The sequence below is a fragment of the Canis lupus genome, chromosome 10 (genome assembly GCF_048164855.1).
Source record: "Canis lupus baileyi chromosome 10, mCanLup2.hap1, whole genome shotgun sequence".
In the NCBI taxonomy this organism is placed as follows: Eukaryota; Metazoa; Chordata; class Mammalia; order Carnivora; family Canidae; genus Canis; species Canis lupus.
Window position 1 is genome coordinate 54,410,657 of NC_132847.1, and position 27,999 is coordinate 54,438,655.

Below are 27,999 nucleotides of genomic sequence, written 5' to 3' on the forward strand. Positions count from 1 at the left end.
AAAAAAAAAAAAAGACATTACAAGAAGAAAAAACTAAATGCAGAGCAAACACGATGGAGCCCCATTTCGGGCTCCAGCTCATTGCAGAGTCAGCTTGAGATACACTCTATCCCTCTCCCTCTGAACAGCACCCCCCACCCATTGCTCTCTAAATAAATAACATCTGTTTTAAAAAATAAAACTTCTAGAAGAAAACAAATATTTTGTTATCTTGGCGTAGGTAAGGAGTTCTTAAATGGGACATAAAACAAAAAAGAAGTCATCACTTGAGTCAAATACTACTTGTGTCCCGGGCTGGGACCAGCTAGGTAGCAGCTCCCTGTCTAACCAGCCCACGGCCCTCGGAAGGGGGCAACTTTGTCACTGCCCTAACCTCACTCAGCACACTGTCCCTTCCACATGCCTACTGCTAAGGCCAGCTCCACAGCCCAAGCATCCCATCCCACACAGACTCCAAAGATGCCACTAAGTTTGGATTTTGTCCTCCCTGTCCCCTCCAAACCCCCCCTCATTGCTGTACAAGGTACTGGGAGTGAAACTCAGTGGTCCCTCTCGGCAGGCAGTAAATGGCTCCGCTGTGCTCATCTGTCTCCACTCATGGCCTTGAAGTTTTTAAACAATGGACACAGCCTTCTAGAGATTCTAGAAGTGAGATGGAATTCTTCCTACAGGGTGTATTTGGTCATTTCAATGGGGATTTGTTGGCAAAATGGGAGAGGGCATTGAACACGAGGGTTTGGATCTCCACCTAGCACCAAAGCCCCTTCGATTCGGGTTGGGCCCCTGTTTCTAACACTCTACCACAGTTTGAAAGTCTGATGTGGGGGGAGGAAGTAGAGGGCACCCTTGCCCTACTGGACATTTGAAGCCTGTGATGTTGCACATTCTTATGATCAGCAGGTCGGTTCACTTCAAAGCTCCTTTATTGAAAGGTCCTGTCTAAATTTAGCTTCCTGTAATCAGGAGTTACTCTAGGGAGTGACCCAGGTGACCCAGGTCCCCTCTTCATGCAAGTGCACTTCTCACACATGGGTGGGGACATGGCTGAGACCAAGTCGCCCCAGAGCCAGGTGTGTACTGACCACTGCCCCCAATGTCTAGAAACAAAGGGACCCAAAGGCCTTGAGGGATGGATAGGACTCGAATGGGCAGGGAGGAGCCAGCACCCAGGCTGAGGGAACAGCCCCAGCAAAGGCAAGAAGAGAAATCTCCGAGCGTGTTTGGGGAACATCAAGAAGTCTAGCTTGACCGCAGTGAGGGATGAAGTCAGGGAGTTGAAGAGACAGGTCTGGAGCCCAACTTCAGGGGTGGGGACATGGCTTGGTTTGCCAGGCCACGAGGGACAGACCCACAGGTCAGAGCAGGGTCAGGGCTGAGCGCTGGACTCTCACCGACTCGCACCAGAGGGTGGGCGTGTCCAGCTGAAAAGAGCGAGAAGCCCTTGGAGCCCAGGGTCACGGGGGTGGGGGGTGGGGGGTGCACTCGGAGCCCGAGATGTTTGTGGGGGTCAGGCCCCCGTGGGGAGAGCCCCGGCCCCCGGAGATGCGGGCTGGAACTGTCTCTCGTCTCTCGCGCCGCGACAGTAAGCCCCAGGTCCTCCGCACCCCCACTCGCGCCCCCACTCCGCACCCCGAGAGGGCAGCCCGGGCTCCCATCCACAGCTGGAGGGCTGGACTGTCGAGGGGGCCCAGCGCCACGCGAGTTCTCCCGAGCCGGGCGAGGAGGCGCGCGGGGCGCGGGGCGTGGGGCGTGGGGCGCGCGGCGCCTCCTCCGGGCAGTCGGCGGGGTGGCCCCGGGCGTCGCCGCCTGCGGCTGCCGCTGCCTTATAAGGCGGGGGCCGGGCCGCGCCGGGGGCGGGGGGGGAGGGGCAGCGGCCGCCCGGCCTCCTGCTCGCGGTCCAGCGGCGCGGGGCGGGCGGGAGAGCGCGGAGAGCGCAGCGAGCGCGGCGGCGGCGGCAGCGGCGGAGCGCGCCGAGCGGGCCATGGGCAAGTCAGGTGAGCCCGCGGGGGCCGGGCCGGGCCGGGCCGGGGCGGGGGGCGGGGGGCGGCTCGGGGGTCGGGGCGCCGGCTGCGCGGCGGGGCCAAGCGCCGGGAGGCTCCGCGCCGGCAGTTCCCCGAGCAGCCGGGAAGCCGAGGCGGCCGTCGGGCCCCGGAGCGAGGCAGGGGAGGCGCGACCCGGGGAGGGTGCCCCTGCCGGGGAGCCGGAGGTCGCGTCCCCGAGGGTTTCCAGGCGCTGATGGGATTAGCGCTCCGCGTCCGGCCCAGGCGTGGCTTCGCTTTGTCTCCGGAGCAGAGTTAGAAATGGCAAAAGCCTCCAAACTGTGCCAGCATCTCTTGCTGCAAACCAGCGCCCGGCCAACCCGCCTCAGGACGGCTCTGGGCATCCTTGCCTTCCGCCGTTGTCCCTCCTCGCCGGAGCGCGCCCTCTGTGCCAGGCTAAGTGCCAGGCTCAGTCTGGCTCCCCCGGGTACATGCCGGCGCTCCCCCTGTACGTCTGAGCGGTCGCTGCCCACCCTCACCACCGTGGCCTTCCCGGCGACCTTTCGACAATGCGGACCTGGCCTGTCACTCCCTGACACCTTTCATCGCGTTGTCTGCAGGTGAAAGAGTAGCGCCCCGCGGGGCTCGGGCCCTCTGGGAGTCGGTCCTCAGCCCCGACCTCCCTCCGCTTGCGGCTGTTAGGAGGCCGGCACCCTGCTCCCTCCCCCTGGGTCCCCTCTCCCAGTGCTCACCACCACCACTCTGCCTCTCCCACTTCCCTGAAGTTGCAAATCCTCCCCAACCTTCTAGGCTCAACTGGAGCCTGAGAGCCAGTTCCTGATTTCCCTTTCCCCCCAGGAGGGACGCCCCACCCAGTGTCTTGTTTGCTGCAGCCCCCCCCACCCCCACCCCCGCCTCCCCGCCCCAACAGCTGGCTTGGGACACTGACCCAGACTTCCACCCTTTCCCAGACTCCTCACTGCTGGTGGCGGGGGCGTGTCTATCCCCCCACAGTTCCTGCCTCACAGGAGGCTTCAACAGGAGGCTTCAGGAGCCCTGCTTCATGGGGAGGTTGGGGTTGTCATTCTCAGGAGGGCGAGGCTGGGCCCCTCCTTGAATCTCTTCTCCGGATCCAGACTCATGCAGTACTGGTGTTGGGAGTAAGCGGCTTTCCCTGGCCTTCATCCTGACCTGCCGTGACAGGTGTGCCTTTCTCAGCCCTGGCTCTGCTAATCACTGGCTATGTGATCTTGAACAAAGCTCTTTACTTCTCAGTGTCTCAGTTTCCCCATCTGTACAAAGGGTGGGCCATATACTCGCCAGTATGGAAAGGTGATGGAAGGAATTGTCGGTAGTTCAAGAACAGGATGATAGGCAGGGATGGAGCAAGAGCATGGCAGACGTGAAAAAGCATTTTGACAAGTCAGCTCCTTTCTCTGTACCTTAGGAGAAAATCCACAAATTCTCTAAAGCTACATTTGTATCAGTGGTGTCTGGCTTCTTCCCTAAGAAACAGTTTTCCAGAACTTCTGATACTCTGCTGAATGCCCATTCTTCAATCGATTCATCCATCTATCCCTCCCTCCCTTCTTCCCTCTTTTCTTCCTCCCTTTCCTCTTTCCCTCGCTGCCCTCCATCCCATCTGTTAGCTGTGTGCCGGCTGCAGACCCACTGCTGTGGAGGCCATGGCCTCTGTCCTCAGCAGTATTCATTTGGATGGTGAAATGAATCATGGAGCTGATTGAGGTGGGGGTGGATAGGCTCCAGTGAGAGGGTGAGAGGTGGGAAGTGATTCAAGCCACCAGGTGGGTGCAGGTGGAGAGCGGTAGGAGATCAGAGGACAGAGAAATCTCTGTCCTCTGCAGAGTGACCATTGAACCTCCTGGAAGGTCTTGGGGATTTGGATTTTACCTTGGGACTTTGGGTGCCATTGAAACACATTGATCTGAAAGCCCAAGTCGTGCCAGGGTAGAGGGTGGATCAGATGGGGAGAGTGGAGGTGAGGGTCAGGGGAGATGACTGCAGTTACTTGGGAGGGAGATGACAGAGGTATATCTAAGGACTGCAAAGGACGAACAGATGGCTTTTGGAGATGGTAGCCAGAAGAGGACTTGGTGACTGACTTCTGGTGAACATGAGGGAAGGGCCAGCAGTGTGAGGCCGGTACAGGTTGGTGGTGACACTTTGTAGGACCAGAGATGCCCAGTCGGGCTGGTTTCAGAGGAGGAGGGCAGTGGCAGAGGTGAGTAAGGACTGATTCAGGCAGGCATCACTCCCATCCCCACCCCCACCACACATACCCAGGGACCTTCCAGAACAGTGATCCAGGCCTATCTCCCTCACAGCCTCATGCACTTTATTTGGCTCTCCAAAGACTATGAACCCCAGGACAGTGTCTGGCTCCCCTTAGAGTCCCCAAGAGAAAGTGGTCTTTCGGGGTGACCCAGGCACCATGGACCTTCAGCACAGCCCCAGCCTTGAAGTTCCAGGCCACCACCCTGGGGTTAGCTGTACCTGCAGTGCCTATGGCACTTACAGATACTTATCCACACAGGGGCTTTATGTGCTTCCAGAAAGACCAGGTAGGAAGCCAACCCCTGCCTCTGCAGGGCCTCAGTTTCCTCATCACAGCATAGGAGCCAATCTCTTTTTAATTTTTAACTTCAGATATATGTCAGAGCTGCCTGGGGTTGGGGGCATTGCTGAAAAAATACTACACAACTGACACTGCTTAAATTCCCGAAGACAGCCCAGTGCTTAGAGATTCCCAGGACCTGCTCCTAGCCCCCGTCTCCCTGCTGGGCTTCAGTCTGCAGCAGGTGTGATGGAGGCAGAGAAGAAAGGCAGTGGCCTCGGACTCCTGTAGAAGTCTCTAGTCCCTAATAATAGTGATTAGCAATTATTAAGCTCCTAGTGTGTGCCTGACTTGAAGCTAGATATTTTATACGTTTTTTACCAACATTGGTAATAGCACTACAGGGCAGGGATTATGAATTTTATAAGTTTATAGAGGTTGAGTATGTTGCCCAAATTCACACATTGACCAGTAAGTGGACAAACTGGGATTTGAACCCAGGTTTCTGACTTCCCAGCTGTATGCTTTCCCCTCTACCACGTGGATCACTTGCCACCTGCTCCCCACCTGCTCCTCACCCCTGGAGGGACCTCTCCACACCCTGCATTTATCTCTAAGAATCTTAGTGTCTCTGCACCCACATCCCCTAGCACCAGAGGAGAGCAGGGCAGAAGGCCTTTAGGGACCAACTAGGCCAGCAATTTCCCAGGAAGCAGGCCTCTCACACCTCTGCTGGGGAGAGGCCAGATCATCCCCACAGCTCCATTTTCATCTGTTAATTTTATTGAAAAAAAAAAAAGAAAGAAAAAGGCAGTGGGGAGTGGTTCAAAGAAGGATTTCCTGCTTTAAAGACATTTTGAAAATCACAGATGTCATCCTTCCTTCACACAGTTGGGGAACCAGGACCCAGAGAGCCAGGGACTTGCGCAGGCCTGTGGCAGGCCTGAGGGGTCGCAGCATGGGCAGCCACTCCTCAGGCCTGAGCCAGTCCTCTCCCTACCCAGGCTCCTTCAGTCCTTTAAGGCCTCTTGTCTGCCCGCAGAGGGGCAGCCTGGGGCCAGCACTCCCCCGCATCCTTGTTCCCAGCCAGATACGGGGCAGCTCTTCACTGATCATCATTTTTGCCATCAGGAAGAGGAGGATGTGAGGTAGAAAGTGTGCAAGATTTGAGGGAAGGGTGATGGCGAGGGGAGGGACATTCTTGGATCTGACTTTCATGTGTACTCATTGTGTGGCCTTGGGCAATTCACTTGTCCAACTCAAAACCACAGTTTCCTCATCTGTAATGAGAAGGCTCCCATCCTAGTGCTCGCCCGTGGTACTCGTATGGGGGGCCTCCAATCATTTGTCCATGTTCTCACTCACTCTGAAAATGGCCCACCCAGCCCAGGGGTACAGAAAAAAGTCATCAAAGAACTGATTTAAAAAATAAATAGATAAACAAACAAACAAACAAACTGATTTAAATACTATCATCCCTGCTCTCTTTAAAATCTAGGCTTTTTGTTTTTATTTATTTATTTGAGAGAGGTGGGGCAGAGGGAGAGGGAGAAGCGGACTCCCCGCTGAGTGGGGAGCCCAACTTAGGGCTTGATCCCAAGACCCTGAGATCATGACCTGAGCCAAAGGCAGATGCTTAACCAACTGAGCCACCCAGGTGCCCCCTATAATCTAGGCTTTGACAGGGCACTTTCTCCCAAGGCCAGAGGCCAAAGGGTCTCTGCCCAATAGTGATGATATTAATTATAGTTGACATTTAGGAACTGTTCACTGTATTCCAGAACTGTTCTAAAGCACTTACATAGATCAATTCATTTAATTCTCACAACAACCCTGTCAGGTAAAAACTGTTCTTCCCCATTTTCTATGTGGCAGAAATGAGGCACAGAGTGATTAAGCAACTCGTCCAAGATCATGCAGCTAGTAAAAGGCAGAGCTGGGGTTTACCTCTCGAATTTCCTGGAACCCAGGCGGAAACAGCAGAAGCTACCCAGGCTACCCATTTGGAACTCATGCTTTGTTTTTTAAATCAACTTACACTTTTTCCTCCTAATAAACTAGCAAGACCAATCTTGCCCCAAAGATGGGACCAGGTTGCTTTCCAGCCTCTTGCCACGGGGACAGCATGGGCCTGTTCATGATTTCTACTCTGACCCCTGATGGGCCTCTTTGGTGGGGATTCTGGAGGAGACAGAGGAATGAGTCACACTGGCCCAGGGAGGCCTCTCAGAAGAGGATCAATGCTGAGGGCGGAGTCTGTCCCAGCCGACAGCCCAGAGGGAGGAAGGGCACGACCTGGGTTTTTATCTGGCAGTTAGAAGCCTGGGCCCCAAAGGAGCTTCAGGAGCCCCCATCCATCCCAGTCCAGCACCCCCTCCCCTGGTGGAGACAGCCCAGGACTCCGTCCCTCAGCCGCAGGGAGCCAGGCCCAGGCAGCTCCTTCCACCTCCCGGCAGCTTTGACCTGAAGCCCCACAGCTGTCCCCTGGAGCTGCTACTCCCAAGCCCCGGATTTGCATCTGGGTCCCCCCCCCGTCCCCCCCCCACGCCCCCTCCCCCGCAGGTCTGTCATAAAGGGCTTGGCATTCAGGAGGCTTTTAAGAAAGTTCTTTTCTCCTCTTCCTTCCTCCCTCTCAGAGATTGGCAGGCCCAACCTCACCGCGCTTCCTCCCCTTCCTCGATTTGGTGACACCTCTGTGTCTTCTATGTGCTTTCCTCTGTCGCCCGGGCTTCAGGAGGGGTGGTATGGGCCTAAAGACAGGGTTTCCCTCTTCGTGGGTCTACTACGCCTGGCCCACTTGTGGGAACTCAGACAGGTTACTTCTCTTCTTGAGCCTCCATTTCTTTATCGGAAAAAAAAAAAAAAAAAAAGAAGGTATAGTAATGGGGGCCCCACAACAGGCAGCATTAAGCAAGTAAGATCATGCCCAGGCCCGGTTGGTCACCCGAAGAAAGGACCAAGTGAAGAAAGGACCTCCTTCGCTCTGGGCAGCCACCCTGGGCCTGTAGGAGTTCTCTGAGCCTCAGTGTACCCTCCTACAAAATAAGGACATTGTCCCTCCCCTCCCCATTGTGGAGGATGGGTGGCTTTTCTTTGACTTTTAATCTATATGTTTATCTGTGTTCTTGGGTTTTTCCTACAGAAGCGAGGTGTGCCTCTTGCTGGTGTGTTCACAGGTGATATCTTGCCTCCCTGAGGCCGAGGCCCACCCCTGAGGAGCCGCCTGGGCGGGGACTGGCCTGAGTTGGCAGGGACTCCTGGGGCCAGCAGAGGTGTGGCTCTCCTTTTCTGGTAGGCTCTCCTACCAGAAAGTCCTCCCAACCCCTTTCAGGAAACTGGCCCTGCTGGCAACAGTGACCAGCTTTGGCTTTTGGGCACCAAGCTTAGATTGGGCACAGGAACTTTCACTTTTGTTTCTTGTCACTTCCCACATCCTGGGAGTGCAGTGACCTAGTTTTTTTTAGCAGCCTTATATGTCCCTCTCTGCCAGAAGGATCGCGGGACCTACAGCACTGCTGGATCCAGTGCAACCTGAGCCCGGCACGCAGGGCTGCCTTTAAACTGGCTTCACCTCAGCTACCTACCCGCTTGCCTGATGTCCCCCTCCTCCCCATAGCCCTGGATCCACCAGCTCCCAGGTCCACCCTGGCTTTTTCTGTGCCCCCTTTGCCTCCTTCTTGCCTCCTCCAAGGAGCCTTCCCCAGTACATTGGTGGTCACTGCCCACGACTTCCCACGCTGCTCAGTCCCATGACTTCCTGTGGTGGCCCACTACGGCCTGCTGGGGACATGGGAACTGGAAGGGACATTAGCGTGGGCCTAGCCAAGCCTGTCCCTCAGATGGGGACCCTCTGCCACCTTGACTGTGTGCACTCACACCTGCCCCTGCACAGACACATACACCTGTTGTGATCCCTCCATCTCCTTAAAGAAGCTATGAACTCCTTGGAAGTCCGAGGTCATCCATTCCCTTGTCTCCTCTCACCCCACCCTGATAGGACTTTATGGGATCTCAGAAATGAAGGGACTTTAAGGTCATCTGACTGGCCTTCAGTGCCTGAATCCTTTAGAGAAGAGTCACTTGCTTGTATTCACCCAGTCTGGAGAGCTCATTACCTTGTGAAGTCACTCTTTCAATTTTTGGAAAGCTTTTTTTTTTTTTTTTAAAGATTTTATTTATTTATTCATGAGAGACACACAGAGAGAGGGGCAGAGACACAGGCAGAGGAAGAAGCAGGCTCCATGCAGGAAGCCCGACGTGGGACTCGATCCCGGGTCTCCAGGATCATGCCCTGGGCCGAAGGCAGGTGCTAAACCGCTGAGCCACCTGGGGGTCCCCCAATTTTTGGAAAACTTTGATTGAAAGATCTTTCTTAGACTAAGCCAAAATCTATCATCCTGCCCTTCCCACCCATTGCCACCAACTTTGCCCTATGGAGACCCAGAGTTCATCAGAGGCCTCTGTGTCTTCCAAAGTCCTATCTCTAGGACGAAAAGACCTAGTACTTGCAAACTTTCCTTATAAAACCCCCATTTCTAGCCCCTTCCCCACCTAGTCACTACTTCTGGACACACTTCAGATGGTCGCCACCTCCCAGACAAGGCGGGGGCCAGGCCCCAGGAAACTCTGCCCCTGGATACTGGCTCACGCAGGACAAGCAGTGCATTGCCCGCCAGCTGGTGGGTTTCTGGCTGCCACTCTACCTGCTGACTCTTTTGCATATCATCACCAAGAACCCCTCAGGTTCCCACCAGTGGCTATGGCTTATACCTGAGACAGTCTTTTTTTTTTTTTTTTTTAAGATTTTATTTATTTATTCATGAGAGACACACAGAGAGAGAGAGGCAGAGACACAGGCAGAGGGAGAAGCAGGCTCCATGCAGGGAGCCTGACGTGGGACTCCATCCAAGGACTCCAGGATCACGCCCTGGGCTGAATGCAGGTGCTAAACCACTGAGCCACCCAGGGATCCCCACCTGAGACAGTCTCTAAGAACCTCTGTGACTCCGTTCCCCAAATACCACATTAACATACTAAACCCCAAATCCTTTTTATTATTGTGATAAAAACCACAGGAGCTAAAATTTACCATCTTAGAGCATACAGTTCAGTAGTGTTATGTATATTCACCTTGTCGTCCAGCAGATCTCCAGAACTTCCCATGTTGAAACTCTGAAACCCTGCCCATTAAACAGTACCTTCCCTTTTCCTCCTCCCTCCCATAAGCCTGAAATCTTTATCTTTCAGGCCAACAAGGGTTTGGCTCCTCTCTTGGCCGCAAAGACCTGAAGGGTTTGGGTGGCAGCTCTGCCTCTGTCTCGCACACACTCCCATCACCCCTACGTTCACAGTGTTTCCACCACCCCACCCCTGTTTCTGCATGTTAGCCACAACCTCCCAAATCCAGGGGTTCACTGCCCCCCACCACATTGCTATGACTGGACCTCACTAAGTGCCCTGCTGGGCCCCAGAGTCCTAACTCTTCAGGTGATTGGAGCCCTGTTGGGCATCTCAACTGCCACCTACCATGGGCATGGCCTGCAGTCACCTCACCTCTCATGGGCCACATTTAGCCCAGAGCTCCCTGAAGGGGTGCCCTGGGACTTCCTTCTCCTGCATCTCCTCACAGACCCAGTGGGATTTGATTGGAAACCCCAGGAGATATGGGGAAGCTGGCCCAGGGAAGGGAAGAAGACTGATTCCCTCCCTGTCAGTCTCTGGTTCATCTTAGCCTCAGCCTCTGGGATGCAAAGAGCAGAGGATAGGAAAGGTCACTGGTGAATGACCTGTGGTAGGGGAGGGGGTGGCACTTGGTTCACCCTACACTTTGCACCCTCACTGCCCATGGCCAAGCCTCAGGGAGAGGCCCCTGCCAGATGAGACTGGCTCAGTGTGAGGGCCCCCATGGCTCTCAATCATGACCCACCAACTCCCCTCCATTTCACAGAGCAGCACCCCCTAGATTCCTAAGGTTGGTGCTCAGTGCCCTCGCAGTCAGCCTGACTGGCTCCTGCATGGGTGACTTTGGGGCCTCAAATCAGGGGCCACCTTCCCGATCCCCCAGCCCATGGTAGGTTACTTTTCTCCAAGTTTCTCTTGACCTGTGCTCACGTGTACCTTGGCCCTGGCGCTCCCTGTTTGCCAGTATCTGTTTACTAGGCTGTCTTGCTTCTGTTTGTGAGCCCTCTGAGGGCAGGACAAGGTGGCTTTATCTCTGGACCTCTCACCCAACACAGGACCCCGCGTGGAGGAGGCGCTCAGAGAGCAGTGGAACAGATGGGTGGGTGATGGGCGGCTGGCTGCTGCTGAACAGATGATGAATGAAGAGATGGACAGATGAGGAAGGGGTGGGGAGACGGAGGGAGAGTGTGGGACGGAGGGGGTTCCATTTCAGTTCCAAACTGGGGTGACTTCTGTCCGCTGTTGACCTTGCCACTGCCCTCTTACTCTCTCCCTGCTCTAGCCTCTTTACTGTGTCCTTTCTGAGAGCACGGCCCAGTTGGGCACAGCCTCTCCCTCCTCCTCACCTCATCCCTGGGCCCAGCTGACCCCCTACCCTGCTCCCCTCCACTGCCATATTCTGAGGGTTGAGCTGGGCGTCACTCTGAAGCCTGCCATCATCCCTTTTTTTGGTGGGTCTTTTCTCTGCACTGAGACTTTCTCCATTTTGAAATGATTACAGCTTCCAAGCAGTTTAATAACGAGGTCCTGAAGGCCCACAACGAGTACCGGCAGAAGCATGGCGTCCCCCCACTGAAGCTCTGCAAGAAGCTCAACCGGGAGGCTCAGCAGTGAGTCCCCCAGAGCCCCGGGGTGACTCTGGCCCTTCGTGGGGCTGTTGCTGCAGTCCTGGAGGGGCACTGGGGTAGCTAGAAGGGTGTGGGTTTGGGGGCGCAGAGACAGCCGGGCTTGAATAACCCTTGTGCCACTTCCCACCCTGAGCCTCGGTTTGCTCCTCTGTAAAAGGGGGCTGAGATCTGGCGTGACGCTCGTGGTTCCCACACCAGCCCGGGGCAGGGAAGGAGCTCAGGCCGGCAGTTGAGGGCTCGTACTCTGGGGCTCCCCGGGCCGGCCCTCGCTGAGGCAGCGCATGGACTCCGGCAGGTATTCAGAGGCCCTGGCCAGCACGAGGATCCTCAAGCACAGCCCGGAGTCCAGTCGTGGCCAATGCGGAGAGAACCTGGCATGGGCCTCCTACGATCAGACAGGTAGGTCGCTTTCTCAGCCCCCTCCCCTCGGCCGAGCCAGGCCCGGGGCATCTTCCATTCTGGCCCCGCTGGCCCCAGCACCCTCCTCAGTGCAGCTTTAGTGCGTAGGCCCAGGAAGGGAAAGAACCCCGGAGCTCTCTGTGTGTGCTCCCCGGGGCTGGCGGCAGTTCGCCACAGTGTCCCCGATGGCTGGCTCAGGGCCAGGCCTGCGCTGGGTGCCAGGGACACAGAGATGAGTCAGATTGCCCGGCCCTCCCCTTTCGAAGAGCTCCCAGCTGAGGAGTGGGGGCGGGGGAGACACATCATTTCTGGTTCCCTTTCTGTGCAGTTTCAGTCTGATCCTGGGGCCTCTGGAGTATGGCCAGCTACGGTTTTCCTTTCTTCACATTTTGCTTTCTTTTTTAAAAGTGTGGGTGTATTAACTTATCATCAGAAAAATGCAATTGAGTTTTTTCCGTGTTCGAAAAAAAGAAAGTGAGAGACCATCAATCCCTCCATCCAAGGTCGCAGCCTAGAGTGGTGATCCCGCCACACTGACCAAACATTCTTGAGCTTCCTGGCTCTGGCCGTGCTGTCGTGGCTTTTTAGGAAAAAAGCTGGAGAGAGCTACTTTGCCCTCTGAAGTCTTCTCCAGACCCCAGCGGGAGGATGACTATTCCCTCCCTGCTGGGCCTGACATTCCTGGGGGTTCCCTGGGGAGTGCCTGCAGGCCTGCAGGAGGGGTGTGCCGGCGTGCGCATGCTCCTGAGGAAGGGGGGGAACCCCCACCCCCGCCTGCGGCCTCCTTTCCCTGCCACGCTTGGGCCTGGGGGAAGCAGGCTCCCTGCAGGGGTGGGAACAGGGGGAGCAGGTTCCCTGCAGGGGTGGGAACAGGCAGGCAGTGGCAGTGATGGGCCCCAGCCTCGCATTGGCTCCCTCTGTGGAGCCCTGGGCCAGTCGCCACCCTCTGTGGCCCCGGTTTCCCCCACCTCTGTCCCCGCAGGCTCTTTATCCCCGGGGCTGCACATTGGGATCTTTTGCAGCGCTTTTACAAAAGACCAAGCCCTGGGACCCTCCTCCAGAACACTGATAGGTCTGTGGCAGGCCCCAGGCCTCAGCCACGTTTCAGTGCTCCCCAGGTGAGGCCCACAGCGGGAAGCAACAGCTTGCAGGAATTTGTTAGAAATGCAGACTTGGACCTGGGAAGTCAGAATCTGAATTTTAACCTGCACCCCAGGTGATTTATGTACATATCAAAGTTAAGAGCAAGACTTCCTGCTGTGGCCTTAAGGTCCACAGCTCCCAGGGAAGTGCTGTGGGTTTTCTCCTAGCAGCACTAGCTGGGCCTGCGGATGTTCCCAGTGGGGACCCCTCTGCCTGCCGTGGAGACCCTGGCCCACCAGCCCGATTGCCTTTCCTCCTGTGGATGTTTCAGGAGATAGACTCGGGGTGGGATGAGGGCGGAGTCTCTGGAATACCCAGAGCATCATTAGAAGCTCTTGGAGAACATTGCATTCAACCCGTGTACAGAGGCCCAAGAAGGGAAGGCCTTGCCCAGGATTACAGAGCAAGTTAGTGGCAGGGCAGGTGCCCCGACCCCAGCCCGGGTCCCTTCCTGATCCCCAACAAGACTCTCTCTTCAGCCTGGATACGCTCCTGGGCAGGAGATCCTGTTTCAGCTCGCTGGTGCTTTACCAGCCATCTAACTGTAGGGTGGGTGGTTTAGGGTTAATGGGAGAAGGCGGAAGGAGTAGTGAGTGGGTTGCTGATTTTGCTGCTGAGATTGAAACACTGTCTTTTCCATACAGGAAAGGAGGTGGCTGATAGATGGTACAGTGAAATCAAGAACTACAACTTCCAGCAGCCTGGCTTCACCTCTGGGACTGGTGAGTGATGGGGTCACCCAAGTGGCCTGGGCCTGGCCACGGCTGCAGTTTGGGTGTCTGACTTTGGAAAGGAACTAACCCTCTGAAAATTCCCTCCTGTTTTGCCTCTTCTGTATTTCTGTGGTTTCGATTTTGCCCAAAGGGCAATGCTCTCTTTCCCCATCACTTCACACACACATACACACACGCAAGCACGCATGCGTGCACACACGCTTCTCCATCTGAGAAACCCCTGAGCCATGGATTCCTTCCCCACCAGCTCCAAGTTCTCCAGGTGACTGGTGCGTGTCGCAAGGAGGCTGTAGACTTTAAAAGTTCCGGAATGCCTCCTCCCAGAAGCAGTGCTATAACCGGTCATCCTACTGCCCGTCTTGTTCCCCTCCAGTCCAGCCTGCTCCAGCAGCCAGAAGGTTCTAAGGCCTCTCTTCAGGAAAAGGGCCACACTGCTCACTCTCTCCTCCTGGTCCTAACTCCCTCCTCACTCCTACCCCTGCCTCCTTCCAAAGTGCTCCCCACTCGACAGCCTCCCAGGCATCCCCCCCTTCACCTTTTCTCTCCAGCTTGGAATGCAGACCCCCTGGATCTGCTCTCAGCTCCAGCCCTATTAGTTGCGTGAACTTGGGTTGACTCGCTGTCCCAGAGGGAGAGGGACAGCGCGGTAGGGGACCGTCTGAGAGCTAGTGTGCGCCCACCCAGCTTTTCTGTGAGGCTTCCAGGGTGAGGGGTAACCGAGGGCTGCGCTCCCTCCAGGCCCTCAGCGGCTTCCTCACCGCCGACTCAGAGCGTGGCCGCCCGGGATGGGTTACAAGGCCTGGGAGTTCCTCTGAGGGGAAACCGAAAAGGGGATTCTCTCTGCCCGCGCCCAGCCCTCGACCCTACCCCTCCCACCCGTGGGTGGAGCCACTGTGGCCTCTCACCCTCTGGAGTCTTCTTCCAAAGCAGGAAATGACACGTTCTGTTCTCTTCTCGGTGCCAGTCACCGTTTCCTGTGGTTTACTGCTCACCCCTTTGGGGCAGGGGTTCTTGCATCAGTGTGGGCAGGACGGTAGGGCAGAGGTGCAGCAGCTGCTGGGGCCATTTCTCCTCTGAGCAACCAGGGCCGGGCTTAAGGAAGCTGCTCTCAGGGCCCTAAGTGGGAATTGATGGTTCTGTGGCAATTAAATTCGAGGACTGAGGGAGGGAACAGTAACAACCTCCTCGTGGTGATTAAGGATGTGTACACAGAACCTGTCTTCTTTTTCATAAAGTTCAGTGCCCAGAAGACATTTTATTTCATAGCATCTGGATTTGCTTTTCCCATGAGCAAGACTCACGAGCAATTGGACATGTGTCAGAGCAAGTTATTAGCGTTGCTCATGTGTGCGTGCCACTCGACAATTAGAAAGTGCCTCCGCGTTCACGGCCACGTAAGCCTCACAACACCACTTGTAGGTGGGGCTTTGCTCTACCCATTTTGCAGAGGAGGAAACTGAGGTCCAGAGAGAAGAGACTTCTTTTAGATCTCCTATTCTCAATCGAATACTTTTTCCATGGCTCCTGCCCCAAGGTGGGAATCTCACAAGTGTCCGAGCTGGGAATGGGCTTTCCATGATCACTGACCACCAACCCGTTGCCCCAGATCTCTCACCCCTAAAGAGGAAAACCCCCTCAGAGCAACTAGCCCCTAGGCTGTCCCAAGTGTCAGGAGGCAGTGCCTGGGGACAGACAGAGCCTGATCCTAAAATAAGAGCACAGCTTTGAGTGGTGCTATTCTCAGAGATTGCAAGACACTTAAAGATCCTCAGACCCATTCCGCATGCCTCAACCTCCCCCAGAGCTGCTTCTCGCTGCACCGTTGTGTGGAGATTCCTTGACCTGAGTCCATATTGTAGGGAAAGAGCCTTTGAAATATCCTGTAATCTCTCCCCACCCACACTGGGTCAGCATCTTGTGATGAAGGGCCCAGTTCTGTGCTATGTGCTGAGCAGAGAGAAGCAGTTTCTTGCAATTCCTTTGATATACTCTTTTTTAATGAGTAGGTTGGTTTGTTTACTTATTCTGAGTAAATAACACTTTTACATGACATGAAATCTGCAAATTGTATAAGGTAAAAAGTCTTCCTTCCATTCCTGGTCTCTAGCACTTTCTCTTCCGACCACTGATACCCGTTCTTATGTACCATTCTAGAGTTGTCCTAATCTTATACCAGCATTATGTTCTCTTTTCCCCTTCTTTATACCCTAGTGTATGATCTATTTTGCACTTGCTTTCTTCACACAGCAGATTGTTAGAGATTGTTCCATATTAATACAAAAAGAGCTTTGTCATTCTTACTGTTGCACATTATCATCCTCTTGCAAGAATACACTGTAACTTATTTTTGTTTTTTGTAACTTATTTAATGTGTTTTTCAACTGTACATTCTAGAAGTTTGGGTCCATCACAGTAAAGAAGATGTGATCCCTTAGGGCAAAAAAAAGGAAGAAGAATCGGTTAGTGATTTAGTTAGAAACCACTGCGTAGCTGATGGTTGCTAAGGAAGTCGTGTCCTTTAGCTCATCTCTAAATACCCATACTTAATTATCTCTGTGGACGGAAACCTCCCTGGCCAGAGGGAAAATCACTTAGTCTCATCTGTTTGGAAAAGGCTTCCACAGGCATGCATGCTGCCGATGTTCACGTTGTGTTTGTGATCGTTTTCTTAGCAACCAGTGGATAAATGGCAGTTCTTCCTTGTCTGGGCAACAGAGAGAGTGGGCGGACAATAGCCAAAGCATGGGGTTCTCTTGAGAGAAAAGGCTTGTGTGAAAAAGGGCTTGAGCCTGAGTGAAAAGAGAGGCTGTGGAAGTGGTGACACCTGGCAAAGCAGCTGAAAGCCTGGAGCTGGGACACGAAGGTAGGAGGACCAAGGGTGAATCGGCAAGAAGTGTTTCTCTTCTATTTTGAGGTGAACAGCAGAGTTTATGGGCAGTGGTTAATACAAGCTGCAGGATAAGTGATATAAAGAAGCATAATTGAAAAAAAAAAATTAAAAAAAAAAAAAGAAGCATAATTGTACCTGGGGTTTGTTTTCCTTTGGTTCTTGCTTTGGTTTTATCACAGCAACTCTACTGATGAGTGTTTATGTCTTGTTATTATTGTAAATGATTTGGTAACTTCAAATCTTCTATGGCTATAGATAAATACAGTATTGCCTAAATTTAAAACTTCTGAAAATGGAGTTCATCTGTAGGGCAAAATACACAACTTGATCAATGAATGTTTATTCAGTCCTTACCATATGTGAGACGCAATGGAGGATATATCACCTGAAGGGTTGCGAGAGTGTGGATACCAGCCTTTCTTTCCTTCTTTCTTTCTTTCATTTCATGGTAAAGCATATTTACCATAAAATTAACCATTTAAACGGACACAGTTGAGTGAGATTAATTACATTCACAATGTTGTACAATCATGGCCCTGTCCATTTCCAGAATTTTTCAGTCATCTCAAATTGAACCCATTAAACAATCATTCCTGTCCCTCCTTCCCCACCTCCCCATCCCTACGCTCTGGTGACCACTATTCTACTTCCTGTGTCTATGAGTTGGGTGATTCTAGGTGTCCAATGTAAGTGGAGTCATATATTTGTCCTTTTGTCTAGCTTGTTTCACTTAGCATAATGTCCTCAAGGTTCATCCTCAAGGTAGAATGTATCGAATTTCATTCCTGTTTAAGGCTGAATAATGTTTTACTATATGTGTATGTATAACATTTTGTTTATCCATTCATCCATTGGTGGACATTTTGGTTTTTTTTTCACCTTTTGGCTATTGTAAATAACGCTGCTGTAAACATTGGTGTACAAATATCTGAGTCCCTGCTTTCAGTTCTTTTGAGTTTATACCTGGATGTGGAATTACTGGATGAGATGGTAATTCTCTATTTTATTTTTTAAGGAACCACCATACTGTCTTTCACAGTAGTTGTGCCATTTCACATTCTCCCCCAGAAATGCACATCCTCACCAATACTTATTTTCTTCTTTAAAAAAAAAAAAAAAATCCACCCAAATGGGTGTAAAATGGTTACCCTCTTTCTTTCTTACCCTATGGGAAACTTAGCCACTCTGATCACAATTATCCTCCTTTCCTCTGTCTCTTCCATTCTTCATCAGATATTTATTGAGTATCTACTATCTGCCAAGCTCAGTGTTAAACACTGGGGATATTGTGGTCAATAAAGACAGGTGAGGGGGCACCTGGGGGGCTCAGTCAGTTAAGAGGCTGCCTTGAGCTCCAGTCCTTATCTCAGAGTCCTGAGATTGAGCCCTGTTAGCCTCTCTGCTCAGTGAGGAGTCTGCTTCTCCCTCTCTCTCTCTCTGTGCTCTCTCTCTCTCTCTCTCACTCTCTCTTTCTCTCAAGTAAATAAATAAAATCTGTAAAAAAAACAATTATAAAATAAAATAAGACGGGTGTGGTGCCTACCCTCAAGGAGGAAATGTAATCTCTCCGGTGTTGCTTTAGCAAATGAATGCCATTCTGCTATGGAAGTCAATATTGACCTGTCAAAAGATCTCTGTAAGTCCTAACCAGTAAAGGTGGGAAGGATAAGCTCCCAACCTCTACTCCTTGGAGACAGAAGGAGTCATTCTGTCATTGAGCAAACATTACGGCAACTCTTGACCCCAAAGTAGAAGGGGAGTTGGAAACCAAGCTATATTAAATCTTGAAGGAAGCAGTGAGTGAGGGTCAGGCAGCCTGAGCAGTGGGACACTGATGCTGAGAACCTTAGTGAACCACAGAAGCGTCCGGAGGGTCAGGCAGTAGCTTGAGAAGAGCTGTTTGGCTCAGAGCAGAGGGAATTGGAGAGGGCTCGAACTTGTCAAGGTTCAAAGAGCACAAAATGTAGAAGGCCTGTGCTTCAGTAAGGGGAGAACCCAAGTCCAAGATGGTGCCTCCATGTGCCTTTTCATTCATTCACACATTCATTCAACAAAGGTTTATTTTACACTTTTCATGTGGAGTCGGCCAGGCTTTGCCAGGGTACTGAGTACATACACTTTGGTGAATAAAACAGTTTGATTCCTGCCCCTGTGAGTCTCATAGCCTAGTGAATGAAGGAACCAAGCAAATGAGCAAGAAACCAAACACACATAACATTGCAAATGGTAAGAATGCCTGTGGGGAAAAACAGGGTGAGATAAGATGATCTTGGGAGGGAGGTGTTCAGGAAATAAGTGATTATGAAAAGCTTCTTTGCACAAGTGACATTCAGTCTGAAGCCTAAGGGATCAGAAGATGTTAGTCATTGGGAGAGCGTTCCACACACTGGCCAATGTGTACAAGTGTTCCATGGTGGGAAATAACCTGACGTATTCAAGGATGGAAAAGAGGCCATTGGGACAAAGCGTTCACTTTCATTCTAGATGCAATTGGAAGCAATTAAAGGATTTGTAAGTGGGCTAGTAAACAGCTATGACTTATGTCTAAAAATGATTACTCTGGCTCCTTTAGAGGAAGTGAATTGGGGGAGGCAAAGGTGGACACTGGAAAACCAGTGAAGGGCTATTCCAGTGGCCCACGTGAGAAACTTTATGGTTGGGACCCAAGTTTGGGGAGTGGATGGACTTAAGACATATTTTAGAGTTAGAGTCTTCAGAATTGAATGATGGGTTGTCCAGGGGGAAATGAGGAAGAAATGAGGAATACAGACCAACCCTAGGGTTGTGTGCAGAGAGGCCATTAAAGGAAGTGGAAGCTAGGAAGAGGAATAAGTCTAGGGGAACCAAAATCAAGAGTGAGGTTTGGATAGGTTAACATTTGAGATGCCTTTGAGCCATCCAAGTGGAAATGTCAAGTTACGTAGTTGTATCTGGAACACAGAGAAGACATCTGGACCAGGGAAATAAATTTGGGAGCCAGGGATAAATGAAATTGCCTAAAGAATGCAGCAAGTAAAGAAAAGCAAGCCCAGGACTGAGCCTTGGATAGTGCAAGGGCCCTCCAACATTTACCAGCAAAATGGAAGAGGAGGAAGAGGCCAAAAGGAGGGCAGCATCATGGAAACCAAAAGGGGAGGGAGTACCTCACAAAGGGGAGGAATTGGCTCTATTAAATGTTCCTGAGATGTCAAGTAAGAGAGAGACAAAAAGTGATCTTTGGATCACATGGAGATCATCGGTGACCCTTGAAGAATACAGTCAGGGGAGGGAGGGAGACAGGTGCGGGGAGGGTGGCATCCTAACTCTTGGGGTCACTCGGCTTGGCTGTGATCTCCAGGAGACCATGAAACCTTTGGGCACTAGCAAATGGTGAGGTGAGGAGCATCTGTGTGGCTGACTGAGAGGACCTGATGCCTCTGCAAGTCAGGCAGGCAGAGCGTTCTCGGTCTCCTTCCTCTGACCAGTGTGTGTGAAGATCAAACTTCCGAAGCCTGACAAGACGGTGCAGGAGTTCGGGAATCCTTTGAACCATCCTTCTCCAGATCCTGCTAACTATCCCATTTCCCTCCCCCCCTGCCTGTGCTCCTCCAGGACACTTCACAGCCATGGTGTGGAAAAACACGAAGAAGATGGGAGTGGGGAAGGCATCTGCCAGCGACGGGTCTTCCTTCGTGGTGGCCCGATACTTCCCAGCCGGGAATGTCGTCAACCAGGGCTTCTTTGAAGAAAATGTCCTGCCTCCAAAGAAGTAATTCATTAAATGTAATGGGAAAGTGGTGACTTGACATGGATACGAAGTGCCTAGAACAACAAAAACTCAGCTGTGTGTCTGTCCCTGTGGGTGTATGTGTTTGTGTGTGTGATGCATGTGAGTGTCTCTTGATGCACACACACTTGGATATACAACTCTGTATGAACTTACGCCTCTCAAAGGAATTAGCATATGAAGCCTTTACCCTGTTGGTTACCTAAACCATAATTATTTGGACTTAGGGGGGAAAGAATCAGTTTTAAAACTTTTTTTTTTTTTAAAGCAAACTTCTTTTGTACATTTCTTATAATATTCATCCGTGGTCTTTTTCTATTCCAAATGTTTGTGATGCTTAGAGGTGAAGTTCATTTTATGTGATCTTCATGGACTGTAATCTACTTTTGGTAGATATTTAAGAATATTAAACTCTCATCTAAATGTAACGTAAAACAGCTTTAAACACGTAAATATAAAGCAGCTTCCATTGGAAACAGGGGACAGGCAGGAACTCCATTGCACAGAATTATTGAGATTTCTCAGTAGTAAGACATGATGTCATCTGCATGCCTCCTGGAATTCTCTAATGGAAATGCCAAAGAACAAATGGAGAGAAAAGTCTCACTTCCTTGCATTTTCTACCTTTAAATAGCAATGTACCACTACTACCACCATCCTCGCTTCCCTCCCACCTTCTTAAAATCCTCTGGCATGTCAGAGAGCAGCGTGTGCCTCCTGGTCTCTGGGGCCACCGGTCAGGCCTGGACGTCACCCCTCCCCCCACCTCCACTAGTGGCCCAGGGCCTGTTCTGGGAGAAAGCCCCTCACACTGCCTGGGCTCTTGGCCAAGCGGCCAAACAGATGAAGTCAGTGAGTGTGGGGGTGAGTGTGAGCTCACCAGGGCCCCCAGAGGAAGCCCTCGGGCCTCTTCCCTCCCCTCGCACCAGGGCGGGAGCCCAGGCCTGTTGCCGGCAGCTGTGCTTGCAGCTGTGCTGTTGCTCCCTCCAGGAATGTGGGACAGGCCCAAATGTTCCAGGGAGATATCCCATGTGGGTGGGGGCTTAGCGTCGCCAATTTGGTTCTATGTTTGGCCTCCAACTATACAAAGTTCCCCCTGAATAACGATTGCACAGGGTCCATGTTGGAGGAACCCCAGTGCCAAGCTGGGTGTCCTGAAAGCCCGGCCCCTCCAAGTGTTAAGACAGCAAGGGGGGTAGTTAGGAGGCTGCCACCTCGGGAGACGTGCTTCTGTGCTGCACTGTGAACACAGCCTCGTGCTGTGCCCTTCTTCTCACCCAGGGATACTGACTAAGACAACAATAAAATCTTTTTCTTTTGTGTAATATCTTCCATGTCATTCATGCCCGGTTTTTAATCGGTGACCAAGATAATCATAACCCTCAGTTCCTGTCTTAGGTAACTCAAGCCTCTGAGTACTTCCAACCTCTCCCCCATATTTTGTGTCCCTTTGGCAGCTGTGTTTTGATCCATGTGACCTACCCTTGCACGGCCAATTGGACTAAAGTGGACATGTGAGCCAAGAGCAGCCAATCCCTGGGTTGGCCACGGACCACAAGTCTGAGCTAAGAAATGAGGAGAGAATTTGTCAGTGGAACTAAAAAATTTAGGATGCCATGAGTTTGAATTAGGGCCACAGCAAAACTATATGCAAGACAAGTTGCCAGTTGAAAATATATGGAAGTGGGATCCCTGGATGGCTCAGCGGTTTGGCGCCTGCCTTTAGCCCAGGGCCTGATCCTGGAGACCCGGGATCGAGTCCCACATCAGGCTCCCTGCATGGAGCCTGCTTCTCCCTCTGCCTGTGTCTCTGCCTCTCTCTCTCTCTCTCTCTCTGTCTCTCTCTGTCTCTCATGAATAAATAAATAAAATCTTTAAAAACATTTAAAAAAAAAAAGAAAATATATGGAAGTGAGAAAGACAGTTGTTAGCGGTACAAAAGAGATGGAGTTCCTGAGCTTTCTAGCTCCAGGCCAAATCTGTGTATTGTTAAGATATATCCCTCATCTTTAGGGCTTCCCGGCAAAGTGATGTGTCAACTGATGTTCCCTATAAAGCTAGAATATTAGGGTCCCCTCCCCGAGGAAGCCACAAATCCTGAGCTGGGCAGGAAGCTGAGGGTGGGTGGAATAAAGAGACTGGGCTGAGGCCACACCCGGGCAGCCTCCATGAGCAACGGGGACTGAGTGACCAGTCAGTGAACTTCCTGGTGGCTCCTAGGGATACCTTCCACCCAACACACATGCATAACCAGGTGGTGGTCACTGGCCTACAGCCAGGCTCTTGAGTGTCTGGCATCTGTTTCCTCAGTTGGCTAGAGAAAGAAAAAAGCTGACCAAAAGAGCTTTCTAGGCTGAAGAAAAGCCAGGCAACAAAGCTGGCTGAGCAGGTGGGCACTAATTTCACTTCTTTAAGGGATTTCTTCAAGACAGCGACTCCAACAATTCTATAAAAGCAGAGGGCAAGCCAGATTGCTAGCTGTCCTTTGTAGCTGCAGGACAGAGGAAGGAGCCAGGAACCTGGCTCCAAGCTCTAGCCACCCCCCACTCTCAGAATTGGGTGCCCTTCCCCACTCTGGGCTGCAGTCCGTCCAACTGCACAAGGTCTGGCACATGGAGTTAAGTCTACTGGATCTTCTCAGGCCCATGACACCCCCTATGCCCAGCTTAACTGGAGAGACCTTCCTGCCCTGGTGTTCTGGCCCTTGAAACAAAAGCAAGGGGGCACAGCCACCTCCTCCACCAAAGTGCTCCCGGGTGTGGTGGCAAAGGGGCAGATACAACAGGCCTGACCCCACCCAGCCTCTAGTCTTGGTTGAAATGCCCCAGGAGGTGAGGCCCGCCAACCCTCACCAGGGCAGGCCTAGATGCCAGGGGGAGTGAAAAGGTGTCTGGAGTCAACACCAAGAGGTCTCACCTGCACCCAGATCGCTGCCACCTCTCACGAGATCAGGGCTGGCAAAGCCTTTAGAGCTCAGTTATCCTCAAGTGGAGACAACAGAGGACACCCGCCCCCCAACCATACAGCGAGTCTGTGGTGGAGAGGCTGACGTTTAACAAGCCTCCTTTTCATGGGGAAAACAAGTTTTCAGCCTTGTGCAGAGAGACGTCAAGACACTGAGTGCCTCGGTACCGTTCAGGTGTCAAGGGGAACAGCCTCAGCAGCCAAACGTAAGTACTTTTAAATAGTTTTCAAGTTGCTAAATCCCCAAAGAAAAAGCCGGGTCTGCAACGGAAGAAGGCGGCAGGGAGACGTGAATGCTAACTTGACCAGGCGGGGAGGGAAAGGGGGAGGCTGCAGGGGCCACCCTCCCTAGAAGGGGCGCCGAGGAAGGCTAAGGGTCAGGAGCGGGGTCGGGGCCCCGGTGCTCTCCCGCCGTCTGGCCAGCGCCGCGAGCCCTTGCCGGGGGCGCCCCGAGGCGGGGCCGCGGTGGGGCCCGGCTCCTCCCCTCCCCGCCGAAGCCGGCCGCGTCCGGGGGAGCTCCGGGGACCCTTGGCCCTTCCTCGGCGCCGGCGGTACGGAGACGCCCCGCGGGCACTCGCGGAGCCCACGCGCGCCCCGGGGCGGCGGAGCCTGCGGGCCCCCAGGGGTGACGCCCCAGCTCCTCTCCCGGGCTCGGCCCCGGCCGGTGCAGCCGCGCGGGCGGCCTTGCGGGGAACGTGGGCGGCGCTGCCGCGGGCGGGCCTGTCGCCGCGGGGGGCGGGCGCGGGGGTGGGCGCGGGGGCGGGCGGGGACTCGCGGCCGGAGGCGGCCCTCCAGCTCCCCCGCGTGGCCGGACGAGGCTCGCGGAGCCGCCCGAAGGGGCGCGGGATTCCAGCCGAGCTCCAGACGCCCCCGCCCCCCAAGCACCAAACACCCACCGGCCCACGCCAGGTGGTTACGGACAAAGGGAGCAGCCAAGGACACCGGCGCTGGGGGAACTAATACGGTATCAATAAAGTAGGGGCAGCTAACGTGGACTGAACTTTCGCTACAGGCAAACATGGTGCTTAACACTCTCTAGTCATTTTCTCATTGAAATTCGTAATCTTCTTCGAAGTGGTTACCATCACTCCCATCTCACAGATGAAGAGACTGAGGTTTAGAGTCTGAGCCACTTGTACAAGGTGACACGTGTACGGGGAGAGAGCTGACCCACCACAACCCCCACAGCTGCATGACTACAGCCTTGGAAATGTGGGGAGAAGGTCCCAGTTGGCTGTGGAACTGAAATAATCAGGGCTTCAGAGGCCCTCCCATGCCCCAGGGTGTGGCTAACTCCGGTATCCCGGCTGCAACCAGGGCCCTCTACCTCTCCTCTGTTGTTTTTTTTTTTTTTTTTTTTTTTTTTTAATTTTTATTTATTCATGATAGGCACACAGTGAGAGAGAGAGAGGCAGAGACACAGGCAGAGGGAGAAGCAGGCTCCATGCACCGGGAGCCTGACATGGGATTCGATCCCGGATCTCCAGGATCGCGCCCTGGGCCAAAGGCAGGCGCTAAACTGCTGCGCCACCCAGGGATCCCACCTCTCCTCTGTTTTAAAGGAGAATAGTGTCCATGGCTACAAAGGTCAGAAGGCAAAGGGCCGCCTGAAATTCTCCTCTGATGGCCAGGAGCCTTGGCAGAGAAAGGTACTTCGAGGCCTGAGAATCAGAGACTGGGGAGAGTTAGGTAGTTAGGAGCTTCCTGGAAAGATGAAGAACACTGAGTTCTAGAAAACTTGGCTTTCTAGCCCTGGTCTGCTTCCAAACCTACTGTGTGATCTTGGGCAAGTCCCTTCTCTTCTCTGGGCCTGTTTCCCTCCTGTAGGTGGGAAGATTCTTCTAGATCCAAAAATCTCTTTTCTTCCCCAAGCTTCCTCTTTTCCCTTCCTATACCACCCCCACCCAGACTGGTTGGAACATTCCAGAAATAGCCTTGAACTGAGTTTTAAAAGCCCCAAGTAAGAGTTGCAATCCACTTCTGAGTTTCTCCTGAGCTCTGGACTCAGGGCTTGAAGTCCTGGCAGGGTATCTAGTCTTGGCAGGTTGCACGCATCAGAGAGGAGAAAGGTCCTGTGCCTGTGAGAAAGGCCTCAGGGGCTGGCATTGTGATGACCTCATCCATTCTATGACATCACTCTCTCTCCCAGCCCCCCTCCTCCCTGATCAACTGCCCTGCAAACAACCATCAATCTGAATCCCAAAGACCTGAGAAGTCTGTTCTCCAGTACCTGCTGCTGATCTTCTGCCTCAGCCAGCAAAGCACCATGAAATTAGAATTCACAGAGAAAAACTACAACAGCTTTGTGCTGCAGAACCTGAACAAACAGAGGAAACGCAAAGAGTACTGGGATATGGCCCTGACTGTGGACCACCATGTTTTCTTTGCACATCGCAACGTACTGGCTGCTGTCTCTCCACTGGTGAAGAGCCTCATCTCCAGCAATGACATGAAGACCACCGATGAGCTCTTTATCACCATTGACCCCAACTACCTGAGTCCAGCCACGGTGGACCAGCTCCTGGACTACTTCTACAGTGGCAAGGTGGTGATCTCGGAGCAGAATGTGGAGGAGCTCCTTCGCGGGGCCCAGTATTTCAACACCCCACGCCTGCGAATCCACTGTAATGACTTCCTGATCAAGTCCATCCGCCGTGCAAACTGCTTGCGCTACCTCTTCTTGGCTGAGTTGTTTGAGCTCAAAGAGGTATCAGACTTGGCCTACTCTGGCATTCGTGACAACTTCCACTACTGGGCCAGTCCTGAGGGCTGTATGCACTTCATGCGCTGTCCACCTGTCATCTTTGGCCGCCTGCTCCGAGACGAAAACTTGCATGTGCTCAATGAGGACCAGGCACTGAGCGCACTCATCAACTGGGTGTACTTCCGGAAGGACGAGCGGGAGAAGTATTTCAAGAAGTTCTTCAACTACATCAATCTCAATGCCGTCTCCAACAAGACGCTGATGTTTGCCAGCAACAAGTTGATGGGCATGGAGAACAGCTCAGCCCATGCAACTCTCATTGAGAGTGTCCTTGTGGACCGAAAGCAGGAGAAGCCATCCAGCTTGTTGAGCTACCAACGGAAAGGGGCCCTGCTTGATTCGGTGGTCATCCTGGGTGGCCAAAAGGCCCATGGCAAGTTCAATGATGGAGTGTTTGCCTATATCATCCAGGAGAACTTGTGGTTGAAGCTGTCAGAGATGCCCTACAGGGCAGCAGCACTTAGTGCCACCTCTGCTGGTCGCTACATCTACATCTCTGGTGGTACCACTGAGCAGATTTCAGGGCTGAAGACGGCTTGGCGATATGACATGGATGACAACTCCTGGACCAAGTTGCCAGACCTGCCAATTGGGCTTGTCTTCCACACCATGGTGACCTGCGGGGGGACGGTGTATTCAGTGGGTGGGAGCATTGCTCCAAGGCGGTATGTCTCCAACATCTATCGCTATGATGAGCGCAAGGAGGCCTGGTGCCTGGCAGGAAAAATGAGCATCCCTATGGATGGCACAGCCGTGATCACCAAGGGTGACCGGAACCTGTACATTGTCACCGGCCGGTGCTTGGTGAAGGGCTATATCTCCCGAGTTGGAGTGGTGGACTGCTTTGACACCAACACCGGGGATGTGGTCCAGTGTATCACCTTCCCCATTGACTTCAACCACCGGCCCCTGCTCTCTTTCCATCAGGACAACATCCTCTGTGTACACAGCCACCGGCAGAGTGTGGAAATCAATCTGCAGAAGATAAAGGCCAACAAGACGACCACCTCGGTGCCTCTCTTGCCTAACAACTGCCCCTTGGATGTGTCCCATGCTATATGCTCCATTGGAGACAGCAGAGTGTTTGTGTGCGGGGGTGTCACCACAACCAGCGATGTCCAGACAAAGGACTACACCATCAACCCAAATGCCTACTTGTTGGACCAAAAGACAGGCGAGTGGAAAACCCTGGCCCCCCCACCGGAGGCACTGGACTGTCCTGCCTGCTGTCTAGCCAAGCTACCGTGCAAGATTCTTCAAAGGATTTAAACAACTTTTTAAGTGGGAGAATAAGTAAATGCATTATTGTTCACAATTTAATGAGAGATAGAGGAAGATGGCCTGTTGGTTCCTTCTTAGTTTTCCAGTCTGTTTGGCCCTGCAAGTAGAGATCCTGGACTAGGGCTGCTCCCAGTGGGTAGAAATTCAGGGCTACTCTGTTATTGGAGGGATCCAAGCTGAGGCTGGAATGGAGTCCCTGGTGGGTGGGACTGAAGCATCTCCTGGGCGCTGGCCAAGGTGGTGTCTGGAAAGCCCCCATTCTATCCCCTGTAGTCATCTCGCTGGCATCCGCTAGACTGATAAAAGTGTTTGCTTGGAGTTATGGAGCCTCAAGCTCCTCCAACACTCACTCCCCTAGAGTCCATCCAGGAAGACAGGCGAGGGCCAATCCCAGGTTTGGGACAGGAGACTCATGGGCTGGGGGGAGGGAGGACATGGAGGGAGGGATATGGAGAAAATGGTGTGGGAAAGGCTCAGGGATAAGGGTAGAGGGAACAGAGGAGGCCAGGTTACTTGGCTGTTGTATTTGACCATGAAGCTATGGTGTGTTTGCGTCTTATTTGTGGGGAAGTTGGGAAGTTACAATTACAATTGTCTTCAGTAAGCAAACTACATCGAGAACTTTCTCCAGGAATACAGGGCCTGAGGGACTGGGATGGGGAGAAATCAGTAAGGGGGGAAAAAAGCAATCTATG

General features: G+C 52.8%; 2 protein-coding genes across 2 annotated transcripts; both read left to right on the forward strand.

The window, feature by feature from the left end:
* The first annotated feature begins 1,870 nt into the window (after nucleotides 1-1,870).
* On the forward strand, nucleotides 1,871-21,620 carry GLIPR2 (GLI pathogenesis related 2). Its single transcript, XM_072841939.1, has 5 exons — nucleotides 1,871-1,994; nucleotides 11,237-11,345; nucleotides 11,659-11,762; nucleotides 13,550-13,627; nucleotides 20,121-21,620. Exons 1-5 carry the CDS (start codon nucleotides 1,982-1,984, stop codon nucleotides 20,279-20,281), a joined length of 465 nt encoding a protein of 154 aa, XP_072698040.1. The 5' UTR covers nucleotides 1,871-1,981; the 3' UTR covers nucleotides 20,282-21,620.
* A 3,208-nt stretch (nucleotides 21,621-24,828) lies between these two features.
* CCIN (calicin) lies at nucleotides 24,829-27,343 on the forward strand. The gene has a single exon (XM_072841924.1). The coding sequence runs from the start codon at nucleotides 25,526-25,528 to the stop codon at nucleotides 27,290-27,292; it is 1,767 nt and encodes a 588-aa protein (XP_072698025.1). The 5' UTR covers nucleotides 24,829-25,525; the 3' UTR covers nucleotides 27,293-27,343.
* The last annotated feature ends 656 nt before the right edge of the window (nucleotides 27,344-27,999 follow it).

Coding starts and splice junctions, on each gene's coding strand:
- GLIPR2 (XM_072841939.1), top strand. Junction 11,346..11,658: donor CTCAACCGGGAGGCTCAGCA/GTGAGTCCCCCA, acceptor GGACTCCGGCAG/GTATTCAGAGGCCCTGGCCA. Junction 13,628..20,120: donor TGGCTTCACCTCTGGGACTG/GTGAGTGATGGG, acceptor GTGCTCCTCCAG/GACACTTCACAGCCATGGTG.
- CCIN (XM_072841924.1), top strand. CDS start 25,526: ATGAAATTAGAATTCACAGAGAAAAACTACAACAGCTTTGTGCTGCAG.